This window comes from Oncorhynchus clarkii, chromosome 4 (genome assembly GCF_045791955.1).
Source record: "Oncorhynchus clarkii lewisi isolate Uvic-CL-2024 chromosome 4, UVic_Ocla_1.0, whole genome shotgun sequence".
NCBI classification, from domain to species: domain Eukaryota; kingdom Metazoa; phylum Chordata; class Actinopteri; order Salmoniformes; family Salmonidae; genus Oncorhynchus; species Oncorhynchus clarkii.
The window spans coordinates 88,493,968-88,512,702 of NC_092150.1; the positions used below are offsets into that span (position 1 = coordinate 88,493,968).

General features: G+C 46.4%; 1 protein-coding gene across 1 annotated transcript; it reads left to right on the forward strand.

The window, feature by feature from the left end:
• The first annotated feature begins 747 nt into the window (after positions 1-747).
• On the forward strand, positions 748-12,686 carry LOC139407892 (serine/threonine-protein kinase pdik1l-B). Its single transcript, XM_071151767.1, has 4 exons — positions 748-832; positions 2,645-3,509; positions 8,711-8,951; positions 11,937-12,686. Exons 2-4 carry the CDS (start codon positions 2,724-2,726, stop codon positions 12,173-12,175), a joined length of 1,266 nt encoding a protein of 421 aa, XP_071007868.1. The 5' UTR covers positions 748-832; positions 2,645-2,723; the 3' UTR covers positions 12,176-12,686.
• Positions 12,687-18,735: the final 6,049 nt, after the last annotated feature.

Here is an 18,735-nt window from a genome sequence, read left to right on the forward strand (position 1 = left end):
GCTAGCTACTTACAGACACAAATGATTCTGACCGTTTTACTCGCCCTAGCAGAGCCGGTTAGGCTGTTTTCATGCCAATCCAGAGCGTTGATGGCTACATGTGACGCTTGCAACAATTTAATTGCTCTTTTTTTGCCGATGTTTACTGACACCGGCCATGTTCAACTGGTGTTTGTAAATGAATTAGTTATTCTGCGCTCTGGCACACTCAAACGAGAGTGGCTATCTACTGCGATTTCAGAGCAGAGTGAATAAATTATCTGTCGGCATATATAAAATTGTACCGAAACGACCTGTTTCCATCACAAATATCGTGATTATTTTTTTGTAGACAGTATGACTTTAATCGCATAAAAAACTGGATGGAAACGTGGCTACTGACAGTCAATGAACAAAGTAGACTACCCAGCTGCTATTGATTGCATTGGTGTATCTGGGAGACACCCAGTTAAGTAGACCGCAATTGACACTTTTATTTCAACAGCAAACACTGCCTGAGTGAACTATCTTCATTTATCCGCCATTTTGATTAAATTATATGAAACGTTCCGTCATTGGACATTTCGAATTATATCAAACATGCATCTTCGTTGATTGGCCAATGATACACGTAAACGTTGTCGTTACGTATGGTTCTGTAGCCTATCACAGCGCACGTTTGTCTAAGAGCGGGACGTTCCAAAGGGGAGACGAAAGTTCTGCAAATCCATCTTTGTTTTCATTTGACTCGAAGATGTTGGTGTCCGTTTCAGATTCAACTGTTAGTCAAATTAACAGATACACATAGTTATAATGAACTTTTAGTGAAAAAATCTAAATGAACTCTATGGGGGTAAGTGTAATTTACTTAATGTAACTAAATTAAAATGTCTCGATACGTTTAGCAAGCTAACCAGTTAGCCAACGGTAACTCAAACGAGAAAGACGCTCGGTTGTTACCGTTACCAAGACAAGCGATTTAAATATGCAAATCTGGTAAATTTATTTGTGAAAAGTGAAAGTCAGTTGGAAGTACATTACTATTGTTAAGGTCTCCTCAACTAGCTAGGTACCCACATTTTACTATAGTCAGTCAAATTGACAAAATATTAGCTAACGTTATCTAGTTAGCTAACTTATTTAGCTACTGTTAATGCCTGTTAGCAAACAACATGTTGAGAAGTTAGATACATTAGATAATTATCGCGGGCTTCTAGGTAGCTAACATTTGCACATTCAAATAGATGGTAAATGTTAGTCAATATGAGTGCATAACGTTACATTTTCGTGCATACTTCGTGCATATTTTCATGTTGTCATCTAAAGGCATTGTAGTGCAGACACTCTACTAGCATTGGTGGTGGGACATTGTTTCATAAAGAACGGGTGCGTATACTTTCCCTGTTGTTTTTCACCATTAAATCGACGCATTTGCAGCTGAATATAAGATGTATTTATGAACGGTCCACGGGAGATCCGATTGTGTAACCAGTTGAATACCAAGTCTTAAGATGAAATGACTAACTCCATCTACAGGCCTTTGGGCTATTCACAAAATCCTCTGTCTAAACGCAAATACGCCTTTTACTCGATACAGTTTTGGAAACATTTATAACTTTAACATTCATATACGCGATAAATAATGTTTCAAATTCAAAATATACAGTTAATGTTCACAGTTTAGTAAAGTTGTATTCTGGTTGCACAATGCAGAGGGCTCCACATGTGACATGTTTGGTTAACGGTAGGTGAAGGTGGGAGGTCCTGTATAAACACAAACTTACTTCCTTGACAACTTCCTTCACAAAAGCTCTGCCCGTAGAAGCACAAGAAGTATGAATGCCCTGACTTCTGCAGAGGACATAACACTGTAAATGCTGCACGGCAAATGCAGATATCTGAATGATCATGCAGCGCCTTCTTAGGGTTAGTGCTATCCGGAATCCTTGGGACATCCTAACCTTAACTCCTACCCTAACCTTAGCCATAACCCTTACCTAACCTAAACCGTTTCACATTTCAACTTCATTGGGGTGACATCAAGAGTTGGGATGTCCCAAGGATACCGTTTAGACTTTCCCCACTTAGTGACTCTGGGAAGATCTCAATTGTAAACTCCTCGTATCCTCTTTTCTCGTCTTCTTCTCAAAATCCATTGGAGGAGAAGGTCACAGGGGAGGGACCTCTGGCCTTCTCATCCAATGGATTTTGACAAGGAGGAAATGATGGATGCAAGGAATCAAGAAAATGCCATTGAGATTCTGCCAAATTAAGCATAATTGGGGACGAAGTTTCGTATCATGTTTTGAAAATTATTTCGGGTGCAACCAGGATGCCACTTTGCTTAACTATATACATTTAACTGTGTCTTTTGTATTTGAAAGATTCTTTTCACTGTTAACTTCCAGATGTTTCTAAAAACGTATTGCAAGTGAGGATTATTAACGTTTCTAATTGTAGTGGGATTGTAGTTCACATGGTCCCAGCTGCCCTCCATACAATCAGCTGATAACCCAAAAGGGTGTATGCTGGAAGCACCTTTGTGTTTTCGAGAGCTACTTGTTGCTAAGTTTATTTGCTCAAACAGGAAAGACTGAGATCATATCACGTCTCATCAATTTCATGATAGCTACAACTAGCTAACAATATTTTTGTCATTTTGCAGACATGGTAAACTCAAACACTGACTTCAAATCAAGAATCTAAGAACAATCCAAGTTACTGTTTATATAGTGAGTCAGAAGATGGAGGAGTTGTACACCCTTGAGAGGGAGGTCGGACGAGGCAGTTACGGGGTGGTCTTCGAGGGCCACATGGCTAAAACAGGCGAGCGGGTTGCCATAAAACGCCTGCCCTGCAGTAGCCCAGAGTGCATCGAGCTTTACCTCCAGGAGCTGTGGGCTATGAGAACCACGGCCAAGAACCACCCCAATGTCATCGCCCTCCATGGCTGCCTGCTGCAGACCGGACCCAAGACCCTGCAGCCCCTCAGGCCAGGCAGGCTGCCTCTGGACCTGGTGGAGAGCGCCCTAAAAGGGAGCGTGGTGGGGATAAAGCAGAGCCAGGAGGAGAAAAGGACTAAGTCAGACTCCTCCCGGTCAAAAACTAAGAACAGAACTAACTCAGGTGGTCTCTTCAGAACCAAGAGCAGATTGAGAACTAACTCCGAGTCAGACTTCTTCAGGTCCAAATCCCAGGAATCAACTAACTCTGACTTATCCATGTCCAAAACGCCTGTGAGGAAAATTTCTGGCCTCTCCAGGCCCAGAAAGAGACCAGCCCCCACAGGAGAGAAGGACAACCGTGGTCCCAAGCGCTGCTTGGCCCTGTGGCTGGTGATGGAGTACTGTGATGGGGGAGACCTGAACCACTACCTGTTGTCCAGACCTCCAGAAAGCCAGAGAAACCACAGTGTGGTCCAGCAGCTAAGCTCAGCCATGGCCTTCCTCCACCGCCTCCGCATCGTACACAGAGACCTGAAGCCAGATAACGTGCTTGTCTGTCTCACGCGTAACGGGCCTCTCATCAAGGTAGGTGCACCAAAATTCAAAGGGAAGGGAAAGGGGGGTGTGTCTGTGGTAAGAAGATGAACACTTCAGTGTAACCACGGTCCCAACTGAACACTTCAGTGTAACCGAATACAACAGGTTACCTTACCAGGTTACCTTAAGCACCTTACCGTGCTTACTCACAAGGCCTTAACCAACAACAATGCAGTTAAAGAAATATACTTAAGAAAATATTTACTAAATAAACTAAAGTAAAAAATAAAATATAAATATATATAAACCTTTGGGTACCGGTACTGAGTCAATGTGCGGGGGTACAGGTTAGTTGAGGTAATATGTACATGTAGGTAGAGGTAAAGTGACTGCATAGATAATAAACAGTGAGTAGCAGCAGTGTAAAAACAAAAGGGGGGGTCAATGTAATTAGTCCTGTGGCCATTTGATTAATTGTTCACCAGTTAAGAAGCTGTTCAGGAGCCTTTTAGACCTAGACTTGGCGCTCCGGTACTGCTTTCCATGCGGTAGCAGAGAGCACAGTCTATGATTTGGGTGACTGGAGTCCTATACCATTTTTTGGGCCTTCCTCTGACACCGCCTAGTATATAGATCCTGGATGGCAGGAAGCTTGGCCCAAGTGATGGGCTGTACTCGTTACCCTCTGTTGCACCTTACGGTCAGACGCCGAGCAGTTTGCAATATGCCGGGCGGTGATGGTGCAGCTGTAGAACATTTTGAGGATCTGGGGACCCATGCCAAATCTTTTCAGTCTCCTGAGGGGGGAAAGGTGATGTCGTGCGCTCTTCACGACTGTCTTGGTGTGTTTGGACCATGATAGTTTGTTGGTGATGTGGACACCAAGGAACTTGAAACTCTCGACCCGCTCCACTTCAGCCCTGTCGATGTTAACAGGGGCCTGTTGGACCTTCCTTTTCCTGTAGTCCACGATCATCTCCTTTGTCTTGATCACATTGAGGGAGAGATTGTTATCCTGGCACCACACTGCCAGGTCTCTGACCACCTCCCTATAGGCTGTCTCATCGTTGTTGGTGATCAGGCCTACCACTGTTGTCGTCAGCAAACTTAATGATGGTGTTGGAGTTGTGCCTGGCCACGCAGTCGTGGGTGAACGGGGAATACAGGAGACGACTAAGCACGCATCCCTGAGGATGCGTTGAGGATCAGCATTGCGGATGTGTTCTTGCCTACTCTTACCGCCTGAGGGCGGCCCGTCAGGAAGTCCAGGATCTAGTTGAAGAGGGAGGTGTTTAGTCCCATGGTCCTTAGCTTAGTGATGAGCTTTGTTTGCACTATGGTGTTGAACGCTGAGCTGTAGTCAAAGAACAGCATTCTGACTTAAGTGTTCCTTTTTCCAGGTGGGAAAGGGCAGTGTGGAGTGCGATAGAGATTACGTCCGTAATAGTAGTCCGTAATAGTTTGCAAGCCCTGCCACATTCGGCGAGCATCAGAGCCGGTGTAGTAGGATTCAATCTTAGTCTTGTTTTGATGCTATGACTGTTTGGTAGTTGATCTAAAGATATAGCGGGATTTCTTATGTGTCCGGATTAGTGTTCCGCTCCTTGAAAGTGGCAGGTCTAGCCTTTAACTTCTGGTTGGGATATGTACGTACGATCACTGTGGGGAATGACGTCGTCGATGCACTTATTTAGTTATTTAATTTTGAATTTTTACCCCCTTTTCTCCCCAATTTCGTGGTATCCAATTGTTTTGATAGCTACTATCTTGTCTCATCGCTACAACCCCCGTACGGGCTCGGGAGAGACGAAGGTTGAAAGTCCTCCGATACACAACCCAACCAAGCCGCACTGCTTCTTAACACAGCGCGCATCCAACCCGGAAGCCAGCCGCACCAATGTGTCGGAGGAAACGCTGCGCACCTGGGAACCTTGGGTAGCGCGCATTGCGCCCGGCCCGCCACAGGAGTCGCTAGTGCACGATGAGACAAGGATATCCCTACCGGCCAAACCCTCCCTAACCCGGACGACGCTAGGCCAATTGTGCGTCGCCCCACGGACCTCCCGGTCGCGGCCGGTTACGACAGAGCCTGGGCGTGAACCCAGAGTCTCTGCTGGCGCTGCAGTACAGCGCCCTTAACCACTGCGCCACCCCAGAGGCTGTCGATGCACTTATTGATGAAGACGGTGACTGAGGGGGTATACTCCATGCCGTTGGATGAATCCCGGAACATATTCCAGTCTGTGCTAGCAAAACAGTCCTGTAGCGTAGCATCCGCGTCATCTGACCACTTCCGTATTGAGAAAGTCACTGGTACTTCATGCTGTAGTTTTTGCTTGTATGCAGGAATCAGGAGGATGGAATTATGGTGAGATTTTCCAAATGGAGGGAGAGCTTTGTCTGCGTCTCTTTGGAGTAAAGGTGGTCTAGAGTTTTATTTTTTATTATTTTTTTATTGTTATTATTATTATTTTTTTTTCTTCTCTCTCTCTCTGGTTGCACATGTGACATGCTGGTAGAAATGAGGTAAAACGTTTTTTAAGTTTACCTGCAGTAACGTCCCCGGCCACTAGGAGCACTGCTTCTGGATGAGCATTTTCTTGTTTGCTTATGGCCTTATACAGCTGGTTGAGTGTGGTCTTAGTGCCAGCATCGGTTTGTGGTGGTAAATAGACTGCTCCGAATAATATAGATGAGAACTCTCTTGGTAGATACACTACCTCAGGCGAGCAGTACCTCAAGGCTTTTTTAATATTAGACATTGCACACTCTGTCCTGCTGATGCACTGTCATGGTAATTTCCTGTATTACTAAGTGAAAGGAGAGTTTACAAACCACACACAAGTCAGAGTTATACTTTAAACTTCATCTTTTAATAATATGAGCTTCACCATAGCCCTGTGACTCTCAGATCAATTCAGTGTCTATAAATGAATTCTGAGAGAGTCAACATAATGGCAACTGAGGTCTTTTATAGCAAAGATCCACCCCCTAGTCGACATGACAAACCACAGATAATAGGAACTGTTCACAAAGAAATACTTTTACTTGAGAGAGGAGTATCCCATAGCCAGACAGCATTAGCTATAAATGATCGTTCAGTTTGGTCTCCTAAATGAGGTTCTAATCTCATTCTTGGTACTTCATATTACCAAAACATTACCTCATCCAATGGCATATATCAATTGTCAATTCTAGATACTCCCATCTCAAATACAACCCACCCCTGGACAAACTCTCTGAGAGGAGTGAGCCTCTAGGTCATATACTAGGTCAAGATAAGTTTCAACATCAGAGGGGACATACAATGGTTCCAGACACTGCCATACTCCTCCCCCCAATGGGAAAAGGAGGGAGTGACTGGAGTACAGACATTGTGGAGCCCTTCACATGGTTTAACATGTACACTCACATATGAAGACAGTCCTGACCTCTCCCCTCTCAGGGCCCCAAGTGACTTTCCCCACATAAGCATATTATGAAAGTAAATACAACTTCTTATTTATCAACTTATTCTGATTCAGCTATGACAACACGGAAACCCAGCCAGCGCTATATCTTCATTCAGCTACGACCCGGTGAAACTTAAGATATTACAGTTTTTAATGTCCCATTGGTAGGATAGTCTCGACCATAGATCATCCAGTGAGTGCACGTTGGCCAATAGAATCGATGGTTGTGGTGATTTACTCACTCGCCTCCGAATCCTCACAAGGCACCCCGTCATTCTCCCTCTGTATCTCCGCCTTTTCTTGACGCGAATGACCGTGTATTTGGGCCTTGTCTCCGGAAAGCAGTATATCCTTTGCGTCGGACTCATTTAAAGGAAAAAAATCTTTGTCCAGTTTGAGGTGAGTCATCGCTGTTCTGATATCCAGAAGCTTATTTCGGTCATAAGAGATGTTAGCAGCAACATTTATGTACAAAATAAATTAGAAACAACGCAGTAAAAAAAAAAACCACTAAATAATACAGTTGGTTAGGAGCCCGTAAAACGGCAGCCATCCCCTCCGGCCCCATTACATGTAGGGTCCTACATATAGGGACACAGGTGACGCAATCCCCTCCAGGCCCCATTACATGTAGGGTCCTACATATAGGGACACAGGTGACGCAATCCCCTCCAGGCCCCATTACATGTAGGGTCCTACATATAGGGACACAGGTGACGCAATCCCCTCCAGGCCCCATTACATGTAGGGTCCTACATATAGGGACACAGGTGACGCAATCCCCTCCAGGCCCCATTACATGTAGGGTCCTACATATAGGGACACAGGTGACGCAATCCCCTCCAGGCCCCATTACATGTAGGGTCCTACATATAGGGACACAGGTGACGCAATCCCCTCCGGCCCCATTACATGTAGGGTCCTACATATAGGGACACAGGTGACGCAATCCCCTCCAGGCCCCATTACATGTAGGGTCCTACATATAGGGACACAGGTGACGCAATCCCCTCCAGGCCCCATTACATGTAGGGTCCTACATATAGGGACACAGGTGACGCAATCCCCTCCAGGCCCCATTACATGTAGGGTCCTACATATAGGGACACAGGTGACGCAATCCCCTCCAGGCCCCATTACATGTAGGGTCCTACATATAGGGACACAGGTGACGCAATCCCCTCCAGGCCCCATTACATGTAGGGTCCTACATATAGGGACACAGGTGACGCAATCCCCTCCAGGCCCCATTACATGTAGGGTCCTACATATAGGGACACAGGTGACGCAATCCCCTCCAGGCCCCATTACATGTAGGGTCCTACATATAGGGACACAGGTGACGCAATCCCCTCCAGGCCCCATTACATGTAGGGTCCTACATATAGGGACACAGGTGACGCAATCCCCTCCGGCCCCATTACATGTAGGGTCCTACATATAGGGACACAGGTGACGCAATCCCCTCCAGGCCCCATTACATGTAGGGTCCTACATATAGGGACACAGGTGACGCAATCCCCTCCAGGCCCCATTACATGTAGGGTCCTACATATAGGGACACAGGTGACACAATCTCCTCCGGCCCCATTATAACACCGTTGTACTGAACACCAGTGTAACCACGGTCCCAACTGAAAAGTACATAGAACATTTCTTTCATTTTGTCTACTAAAAGGGTGAAAGGGTTTTAACAGCCAAACACAGACAGTTAATTTAAATCCTCAGCTTGATACTGTAACAATATTCACCTTCTTCACCTTCTTCAATCTTCCATTCCACACCATCTTCCTTTAGGTGGCTGACTTTGGCCTGAGTAAGATGAGCGTTGAGGGGGGCCAGGGGACGGAAGGAGACACCAGTCTGACCAGACAGCACTTCTCCTCTACGTGTGGCTCTGACTTCTACATGGCTCCAGAGGTGTGGGGTGGCCTCACCTACACAGCCCAGGCAGACATCTTCTCCCTGGGGGTGATGTTCTGGGCCGTCCTGGAGAGACTCACCTTCCTGGAGGAGGGCTCCACACAGGAACAACTGGGTGAGTTGGAGGGAGGGAGGGAGGGAGGGCTCCACACAGGAACAACTGGGTGAGTTGGAGGGAGGGAGGGCTCCACACAGGAACAACTGGGTGAGTTGGAGGGAGGGACGGCTCCACACAGAAACAACTGGGTGAGTTAGAGGGAGGGACGGCTCCACACAGAAACAACTGGGTGAGTTGGAGGGAGGGAGGGCTCCACACAGGAACAACTGGGTGAGTTAGAGGGAGGGACGGCTCCACACAGAAACAACTGGGTGAGTTAGAGGGAGGGACGGCTCCACACAGAAACAACTGGGTGAGTTGGAGGGAGGGAGGGCTCCACACAGGAACAACTGGGTGAGTTGGAGGGAGGGAGGGCTCCACACAGGAACAACTGGGTGAGTTGGAGGGAGGGCGGGCTCCACACAGGAACAACTGGGTAAGTTAGAGGGAGGGCTCCACACAGGAACAACTGGGTGAGTTAGAGGGAGGGCTCCACACAGGAACAACTGGGTGAGTTAGAGGGAGGGAGGGCTCCACACAGGAACAACTGGGTGAGTTGGAGGGAGGGCTCCACACAGGAACAACTGGGTGAGTTGGAGGGAGGGCTCCACACAGGAACAACTGGGTGAGTTGGAGGGAGGGCTCCACACAGGAACAACTGGGTGAGTTGGAGGGAGGGCGGGCTCCACACAGGAACAACTGGGTGAGTTGGAGGGAGGGCGGGCTCCACACTGGAACAACTGGGTGAGTTAGAGGGAGGGAGGGCTCCACACAGGAACAACTGGGTGAGTTGGAGGGAGGGCTCCACACAGGAACAACAGGGGGAGGGAGGGTGTGTTTGTGTTGTCTCGGCCTGTGGCGGCCTATGGAAAACAAATCTATGTTGACTATCTGTGAAAAGATTCAGAGGGGTTAGTTACGCTAACCCTTGAATATGAATGCTCGGCAGTTTCATTTTGGCTCTTCAGAGTCGGAGAATGATGAAGCAGTAGAATACAGACTGTCAGATTTAATTCTCTAAAATGTCTGGTGTCCACGAGCAGCTCTGTTGGAGGAAAACACTGCTACAGGTTTACAATAAAATGATTTGCTTTCCCACCTCCTTTAAAATGCCTTCCTTCCCCACCTCCATTTATAATACCTTCCTTCCCCACCTCCTTTAAAATGCCTTCCTTCCCCACCTCCATTATAATACCTTCCTTCCCCACCTCCTTTAAAATGCCTTCCTTCCCCACCTCCATTATAATACCTTCCTTCCCCACCTCCTTTAAAATGCCTTCCTTCCCCACCTCCATTATAATACCTTCCTTCCCCACCTCCATTTATAATGCCTTCCTTCCCCACCTCCATTATAATACCTTCCTTCCCCACCTCCATTTATGTCTTCCTTCCCCACCTCCATTATAATACCTTCCTTCCCCACCTCCATTTATAATGCCTTCCTTCCCCACCTCCATTATAATACCTTCCTTCCCCACCTCCTTTAAAATGCCTTCCTTCCACCACCTCCTTTAAAATGCCTTCCTTCCACCACCTCCTTTATAATGTCTTCCTTCCCCACCTCCTTTAAAATACCTTCCTTCCCCACCTCCTTTAAAATACCTTCCTTCCACCACCTCCTTTAAAATGCCTTCCTTCCACCACCTCCTTTATAATGTCTTCCTTCCCCACCTCCTTTAAAATGCCTTCCTTCCACCACCTCCTTTATAATACCTTCCTTCCCCACCTCCATTTATAATACCTTCCTTCCCCACCTCCTTTAAAATGCCTTCCTTCCACCACCTCCTTTATAATACCTTCCTTCCCCACCTCCATTTATAATACCTTCCTTCCCCACCTCCATTTAAAATGCCTTCCTTCCCCACCTCCATTATAATACCTTCCTTCCCCACCTCCTTTAAAATGCCTTCCTTCCCCACCTCCATTATAATACCTTCCTTCCCCACCTCATTTATAATACCTTCCTTCCCCACCTCCATTATAATACCTTCCTTCCCCACCTCCTTTAAAATGCCTTCCTTCCCCACCTCCATTTATAATACCTTCCTTCCCCACCTCCATTTATAATACCTTCCTTCCCCACCTCCATTTATAATACCTTCCTTCCCCACCTCCATTTATAATACCTTCCTTCCCCACCTCCGTTTCAAGTGGGTTATCAACCTGAATGAAAATGTCTCTGTTACCGAAGACAATAGTGGATTTGAATATAAACTGGGGAACTGAGGCGTCATTATGTTGCCCATGGTCTGGTGGGTGAGTTGGGGAGGGAGGGAAACTTCCTAGGCCAGTAAAGTAGTGGCTCATTTCTCCTCTGCCTCCTTTTGTTGTCTTCCAAGAGCCCATGAATGGATGACAGTTTTACTACAGTAATTATTACAGTGGGTCATGTTCTCCTGGTTGAAGGATCAAGATGATGGCTTGTTGTTGTTTTTTTCTACATATAAACATGATATTTTTTCTGAAAAAAAATGAAATACTGATATCTGTCCTGTACCTGTGTGGTCCCACAGGTGTGTATGTGTTTTTAAGGCATCAGCTTGTTTCAGTTCAGCTGGCGCCTAGCAGATCTCGGCGAACCGAACGACTGTACCTACATACTCTCAAGACCTTTTCTTGAAAAACGAGAAGAATACAGCAATAGTACTGTTTGTCCATTTCGAGATGCCGTAGCCCGTATACACTATCTCAAAATTGTACGAATTAATCTAAGATGTCAAAAGTAATGACAGATTCCTTGAGTTATTTTTGATCTTAGTTGCGCATTTTACACGCATTTTACATCTAACTCCGATGTTTGGGGGCGTAGACTCCGGCTCCGAACTTGCCTCCCAGAAAATAAAAGAAAATGGTGTGCCTGAACATCCCGGGGAAAAATCCCCTTGCCGAAGTCCAAAATGTACAAAAAAAACCCCACAAAATATCATCAAAGTTATCTTCCTTTGACTGGGAAACAGACTCCTTAAAGGTGTTAGTACTGATATACAGTATGTTTCCCTACAGGTGCGTATGTGTGTAAGGCTCGCTGGCTGATGCCACTGGGCGAGGCGTTGTGTGAGAACCCAGACCTCCAGGTGTGCATCCCCATGAAGTCCCGCCGCGCCCCCTCTCTACCGCCCCCTCCTGGCCAGGCTGTCTGTACCCTGCTACTGGACATGCTGGCCTCAGACCCTGACGCCCGGCCCACCGCCGCCCAGCTGGAAGACAGGGTCCGCTCTGCCATGGAGGAGGACGCACAGTGACGGGGTTTGCGTCCCAAAGGATACCCTATTCCCTATATAGTGCACTACTTTAGACCAGGACCCTTTAGGGTTTTAGTTAAAAGTAGTGTATTGTTACAGGGATATTGGACCCTGGTCAAAGTAAGTGCCCTAGATGGGGAATGGGGTGCATATTGGGATGCAGAGCTGGTGACAGAGCTTCTATATCCAATGTGCTGAACACTCATAGTCAGTCTTCTCTACTAGTGTGAGGGACCATGATGGCGTTAAATGTTGCCACCTGTCCGTACCATGCTAACCACTGATGCTTCTCTTCTTCTTATCTATATATTCAGTTGTATGTGGTCCCTACAGAAATATAACCCACAACCTTGGTGACCCAATGCTCTAGCCATCTAATGGTCAAAAGAAACGTGTGCTGACTTGCCAGCACCATGCACGCACCAAGTCACCAGGAACAACTACTGCTACATAGGAACCTGTGGTTCTGTACCTAGCCTTAAAGATGCTTTTGGGAAACCGGACCCTAGTTTTCTGACTCTGAGGGAAGCTTGTTCTTGTTCTTTAGGCACATCAATATACAGAGTGAGTGAGTGAGTGAGTGAGTGAGTGAGTGAGTGAGTGAGTGAGTGAGTGAGTGAGTGAGTGAGTGAGTGAGTGAGTGAGTGAGTGAGTGAGTGAGTGAGTGAGTGAGTGAGTGAGTGAGTGAGTGAGTGAGTGAGTGAGTGAGGTGGGTGAGTGAGGTGGGTGAGTGAGGTGGGTGAGTGAGGTGGGTGAGTGAGGTAGGTAGGTAGGTAGGTGGGTGAGTGAGGTAGGTAGGTGGGTGGGTGAGTGAGGTAGGTAGGTGGGTGGGTGAGTGAGGTAGGTAGGTGGGTGGGTGAGTGAGGTAGGTAGGTGGGTGGGTGAGTGAGGTAGGTAGGTAGGTAGGTGAGTGGGTGAGTGAGTGAGTGAGTGAGTGAGGTAGGTAGGTAGGTAGGTAGGTAGGTGAGTGAGTGAGTGAGTGGTGTTTTTGTCTTCGATGCTACAAACAGTTTGGTTCGCTAGCCTATAGGCCTACGTTGTGGTCAGAAATGGTTTGCACCTAATATTTATTATTTCATTCATCATGGAATGTGCTTGAAGATACCACTTGATGTATATACATGAATTAAACTGTAACATTTTATTTTAAGGGAATGTGATTTAATAAATACATATTTATGGAGTTTGAGTCGGTCAGTAGTGTCTTCAATCAATATGATGCTCAGTTCATTTGTGAATTTGAGATATGTTTGTATATACAGTACATTCGGAAAGTATTCAGACCCCTTGACTTTTCCCACATTTTGTTACGTTACAGCCTTATTCTAAAATGGATTAAATTGTTTTTTTTCCCTCATCAATCTGCACACAATATACCATAATGACAGAGCAGAAACAGGTTTTTAGAATTTGAAATATTACATTTACATAAGTATTCTGACCCTTTACTCAGTACTTTGTTGAAACACCTTTGGCAGCGAGTACAGCCTCTTCTTTGGTATGATGCTACAAGCTTGGCTCACCTGTAGGCCCTAAAAATTGTCAAAGACCCCAGCCACCCCAGTCATAGACGGTTCTCTCTACTACCGCATGGCAAGCAGTACCGGAGTGCCAAGTCTAGGACAAAAAGGCTTCTCAACAGTTTTTACCCCCAAGCCATGAGACTCCTGAACAGGTAATCAAATGGCTACCCAGACTATTTGCATTGTGTGCCTCCCCCAACCCCTCTTTTTACGCTGCTGCTAGTCTCTGTTCATCATATATGCATAGTCACTTTAACTATACGTTCATGTACATACTACCTCAATCAGCCTGACTAACCGGTGTCTGTATGTAGCCTCGCTACACATTTCACTGTGAGGTCTACTACACCTGTTGTATTCGGCGCACGTGACAAATCAACTTTGATTTGATTTGGGGAGTTTCTCAAATTCTTCTCTGCAGATCCTTTCAAGCTCTGTCAGATTGGATGGGAAGCGTCTCTGCACTGCTATTTTCAGGTCTCTCCAGAGATGTTAGCTCGGGTTCAAGTCGGGGATCTGGCTGGGCCACTCAAGGACATTGAGACTTGTCCCGAAGCCACTCCACACGTTGTATTGGCTGTGTGCTTAGGGTCGTTGTCCTGTTGGAAGGTGAACCTTCACCCCAGTCTGAGGTCCTGAGTGCTCTGGAGCAGGTTTTCATCAAGAATCTCTCTTTGCTCCGTTCATCTTTTCCTCGATCCTGACTAGTCTCCCAGTCCCTGCCGCTGAGAAACGTCCCACAGCATGATGCTGCCGCCACCATGCTTCACCGTAGGGATGGTGCCAGGTTTCCTCCAGAAATGACGCTTGGTATTCAGGCCAAAGAGTTCAATCTTGGTTTCATCAGACCAGAGATTCTTGTTTCTCATGGTCGGCGAGTCCTTTAGGTGCCTTTGGGCAAAATCCAAGCGGGCTGTCATGGGCCTTTTACTGAGGAGTGGCTTCCGTCTGGCCACTCTACAATAAAGGCCTGATTGGGGGTGTGCTGCAGAGATGGTTGTCCTTATGGAAGGTTCTCCCATCTCCACAGAGGAACTCTGAAGCTCTGTCAGTGTGACCATCGGGTTCTTGGTCACCTCCCTTACCAAGAACCTCCCCGATTGCTCAGTTTGGCTGGGCGCCCAGCACTAGGAAGAGTCTTGGTGGTTCCAAACTTCTTCCATTTAAGAATGATGGAGGCCACTGTGTTCTTGGGGACCTTCAATGCCGCAGAAGTGTTTTGGTACCCTTACCCAGATCTGTGCATCGACACAATCTTGTCTCGGAGCTCTACGGACAATTCCTTCAACCTCATGGCTTGGTTTTTGTTCTGACATGCACTGTCAACTGTGGGACCTTTTTATATAGACATGTCTGCCTTTTCAAATCATATCCAATCAATTGAATTTACTACAGGTGGACTCCAAGTTGTAGAAACATCTGATCAAAGGAAACAGGATGAACCGGAGCTCAATTTCGAGTCTCATAGCGAGGGGTCAGAATACTTACGTAAATAAGGTATTAATGTTTTTTTTACATTTGTAATACATTTTTGAAAAATGTCTAAACCTGTTTTCACTTTGTCATTATAGGGTATTGTGATGTCATTATAGGGTATTGTGATGTCATTATAGGGTATTGTGTGTAGATTGATGAGGAAAATAAATACATTAATACATTTTAGAATAAGTTAGATTTTTAACAATGTGGAAAAGGTGAAGGGGTCTGGATACTTTCATAATGCACTGTGTAGTGTATGTAGACACCTCTTCATAACTGTGGATTCAGCTATTTGTCACACCTGTTGCTGACAAGTGTAAAAAAAAATCAAGCACATAGCCATGCAATCTCCAAAGACAAACATTGGCAGTAGAATGGCCTTACTTGAAGAGCTCAGTGACTTTCAACGTGGCACCGTCATAGGATGCCACCTTTCCAACAAGTCAGTAAGTTACATTTCTGCCGTGCTGGAGCTGCCCCTGGTCAACTGTAGGTGCTGTTATTGTGAAGTGGAAACGTCTAGGAGCAGCAACGGCTCGGCCACAAAGTGGTAGGCCACAACAAGCTCACATAATGGGACTGTCGAGTGCTGAAAGCCTGTAAAAATTGTCCTGTCCTCGGTTGTCGACACTCACTACCGAGTTCCAAACTGCCTCTGGAAGCAAGGTCAGCACAAGAACTGTTCGTCGGGAGCTTCATGAAATGGGTTCAATCTTTACTACTGACAAGCTACTACTGGCTTTGCGTAAAGCCAGTGTGTCTATGTATGAGCTTGACTCAACACTACCCACGTCAGCAACTATAGAGACTGAAATAACTGCAACACTCATAGAGCTGCAGTTAGTTTCAGAATGGGTGGCAAAGAAAAAGTTAGTCCTAAATATTTCTAAAACACAAAGACTTGTATTAGGGACAAACCATTCACTGAACCCTAACCCTCAAATTAATTTTGTAATAAATAAGGTGGAAATTGAGCAAGTTGAGGTGACTAAACTGCCTGGAGAAATCCCGGATTGTAAACTGTCAATGGTCAAAACATATTGGTACAACAGTAAGATGGGGTGAAGTCTGTCTATAATAAAGTGCTGCTCTGCCTTCTTTTAACAACACTATCAACAAGGCAGGTCCTACAGGCCCTAGTTTCTACCTTCTTAACAACACTATCAACAAGGCAGGTCCTACAGGCCCTAGTTTCTACCTTCTTAACAACACTATCAACAAGGCAGGTCCTACAGGCCCTGGTTTCTACCTTCTTAACAACACTATCAACAAGGCAGGTCCTACAGGCCCTGGTTTCTACCTTCTTAACAACACTATCAACAAGACAGGTCCTACAGGCCCTGGTTTCTACCTTCTTAACAACACTATCAACAAGGCAGGTTTTACAGGCCTTGGTTTCTACCTTCTCAACAACACTATCAACAAGGCAGGTCCTACAGGCCCTGGTTTTGTCACACCTGGACTACTGCTCAGTCGTGTGGTCAGGACCCATAAAGAGGGACTTAGGAAAATTGTCTCAGAACAGGGCAGCACGGCTGGGCCTCAGAACAGGGCAGCACGGCTGGGCCTCAGAACAGGGCAGCACGGCTGGGCCTCAGAACAGGGCAGCACGGCTGGCCCTCAGAACAGGGCAGCACGGCTGGCCCTCAGAACAGGGCAGCACGGCTGGGCCTCAGAACAGGGCAGCACGGCTGGGCCTCAGAACAGGGCAGCACGGCTGGGCCTCAGAACAGGGCAGCACGGCTGGGCCTTGGATGTACACAGAGAGCTAATGTTAATAATATTTATGTCAATCTCTCCTGGCTCAAAGTGGAGGAGAGATTGACATCATCACTACTTGTACTGAGGTATTGTCATGTTGAATACACCAAGCTGTCTGTTTAAACTACTAGCACACAGCTCAGACACCCAAACATACCCCACAAGACATGCCACCAGAGGTCTCTTCACAGTCCCCAGGTCCAGAACAGACTATGGGAGGTGCACAGTACTACATAGAGCCATGACTACATGGAACTCTATTCCACATTAAGTAACTCATGCAAACAGTAAACTTTGATTTAAAAAACAGAAAGAAATACTACCTAGTTTCTACCTTCTTAACAACACTATCAACAAGGCAGGTCCTACAGGCCCTGGTTTCTACCTTCTTAACAACACTATCAACAAGGCAGGTCCTACAGGCCCTGGTTTCTAACTTCTTAACAACACTATCAACAAGGCAGGTCCTACAGGCCCTAGTTTCTACCTTCTTAACAACACCATCAACAAGGCAGGTCCTACAGGCCCTAGTTTCTACTTTCTTAACAACACTATCAACAAGGCAGGTCATACAGGCCCTGGTTTCCACCTTCTTAACAACACTATCAACAAGGCAGGTCCTACAGGCCCTAGTTTCTACCTTCTTAACAACACCATCAACAAGGCAGGTCCTACAGGCCCTAGTTTCTACCTTCTTAACAACACTATCAACAAGGCAGGTCCTACAGGCCCTGGTTTCTACCTTCTTAACAACACTATCAACAAGGCAGGTCCTACAGGCCCTGGTTTCTACCTTCTTAACAACACTATCAACAAGACAGGTCCTACAGGCCCTGGTTTCTACCTTCTTAACAACACTATCAACAAGGCAGGTTTTACAGGCCTTGGTTTCTACCTTCTCAACAACACTATCAACAAGGCAGGTCCTACAGGCCCTGGTTTTGTCACACCTGGACTACTGCTCAGTCGTGTGGTCAGGACCCATAAAGAGGGACTTAGGAAAATTGTCTCAGAACAGGGCAGCACGGCTGGGCCTCAGAACAGGGCAGCACGGCTGGGCCTCAGAACAGGGCAGCACGGCTGGGCCTCAGAACAGGGCAGCACGGCTGGCCCTCAGAACAGGGCAGCACGGCTGGCCCTCAGAACAGGGCAGCACGGCTGGGCCTCAGAACAGGGCAGCACGGCTGGGCCTCAGAACAGGGCAGCACGGCTGGGCCTTGGATGTACACAGAGAGCTAATGTTAATAATATTTATGTCAATCTCTCCTGGCTCAAAGTGGAGGAGAGATTGACATCATCACTACTTGTACTGAGGTATTGTCATGTTGAATACACCAAGCTGTCTGTTTAAACTACTAGCACACAGCTCAGACACCCAAACATACCCCACAAGACATGCCACCAGAGGTCTCTTCACAGTCCCCAGGTCCAGAACAGACTATGGGAGGTGCACAGTACTACATAGAGCCATGACTACATGGAACTCTATTCCACATTAAGTAACTCATGCAAACAGTAAACTTTGATTTAAAAAACAGAAAGAAATACTACTTATGGAACAGCAGAGACTATGAAGCAACACAAACAGGCACAGGCAAATGCATACACACACACACACGATAACATACACACACACACACAATAACATACACACTATACACATGGTGTTGTGAAATCTGTGAATGTATTGTAATGTTTTTAAAATGGTATAAACTGCCTTAATGTTGCTGGACCCCAGGAAGAGTATCTGGGTAGCTAATGGTGATCCATAATAAATACAAATACTAATCCCTCCAG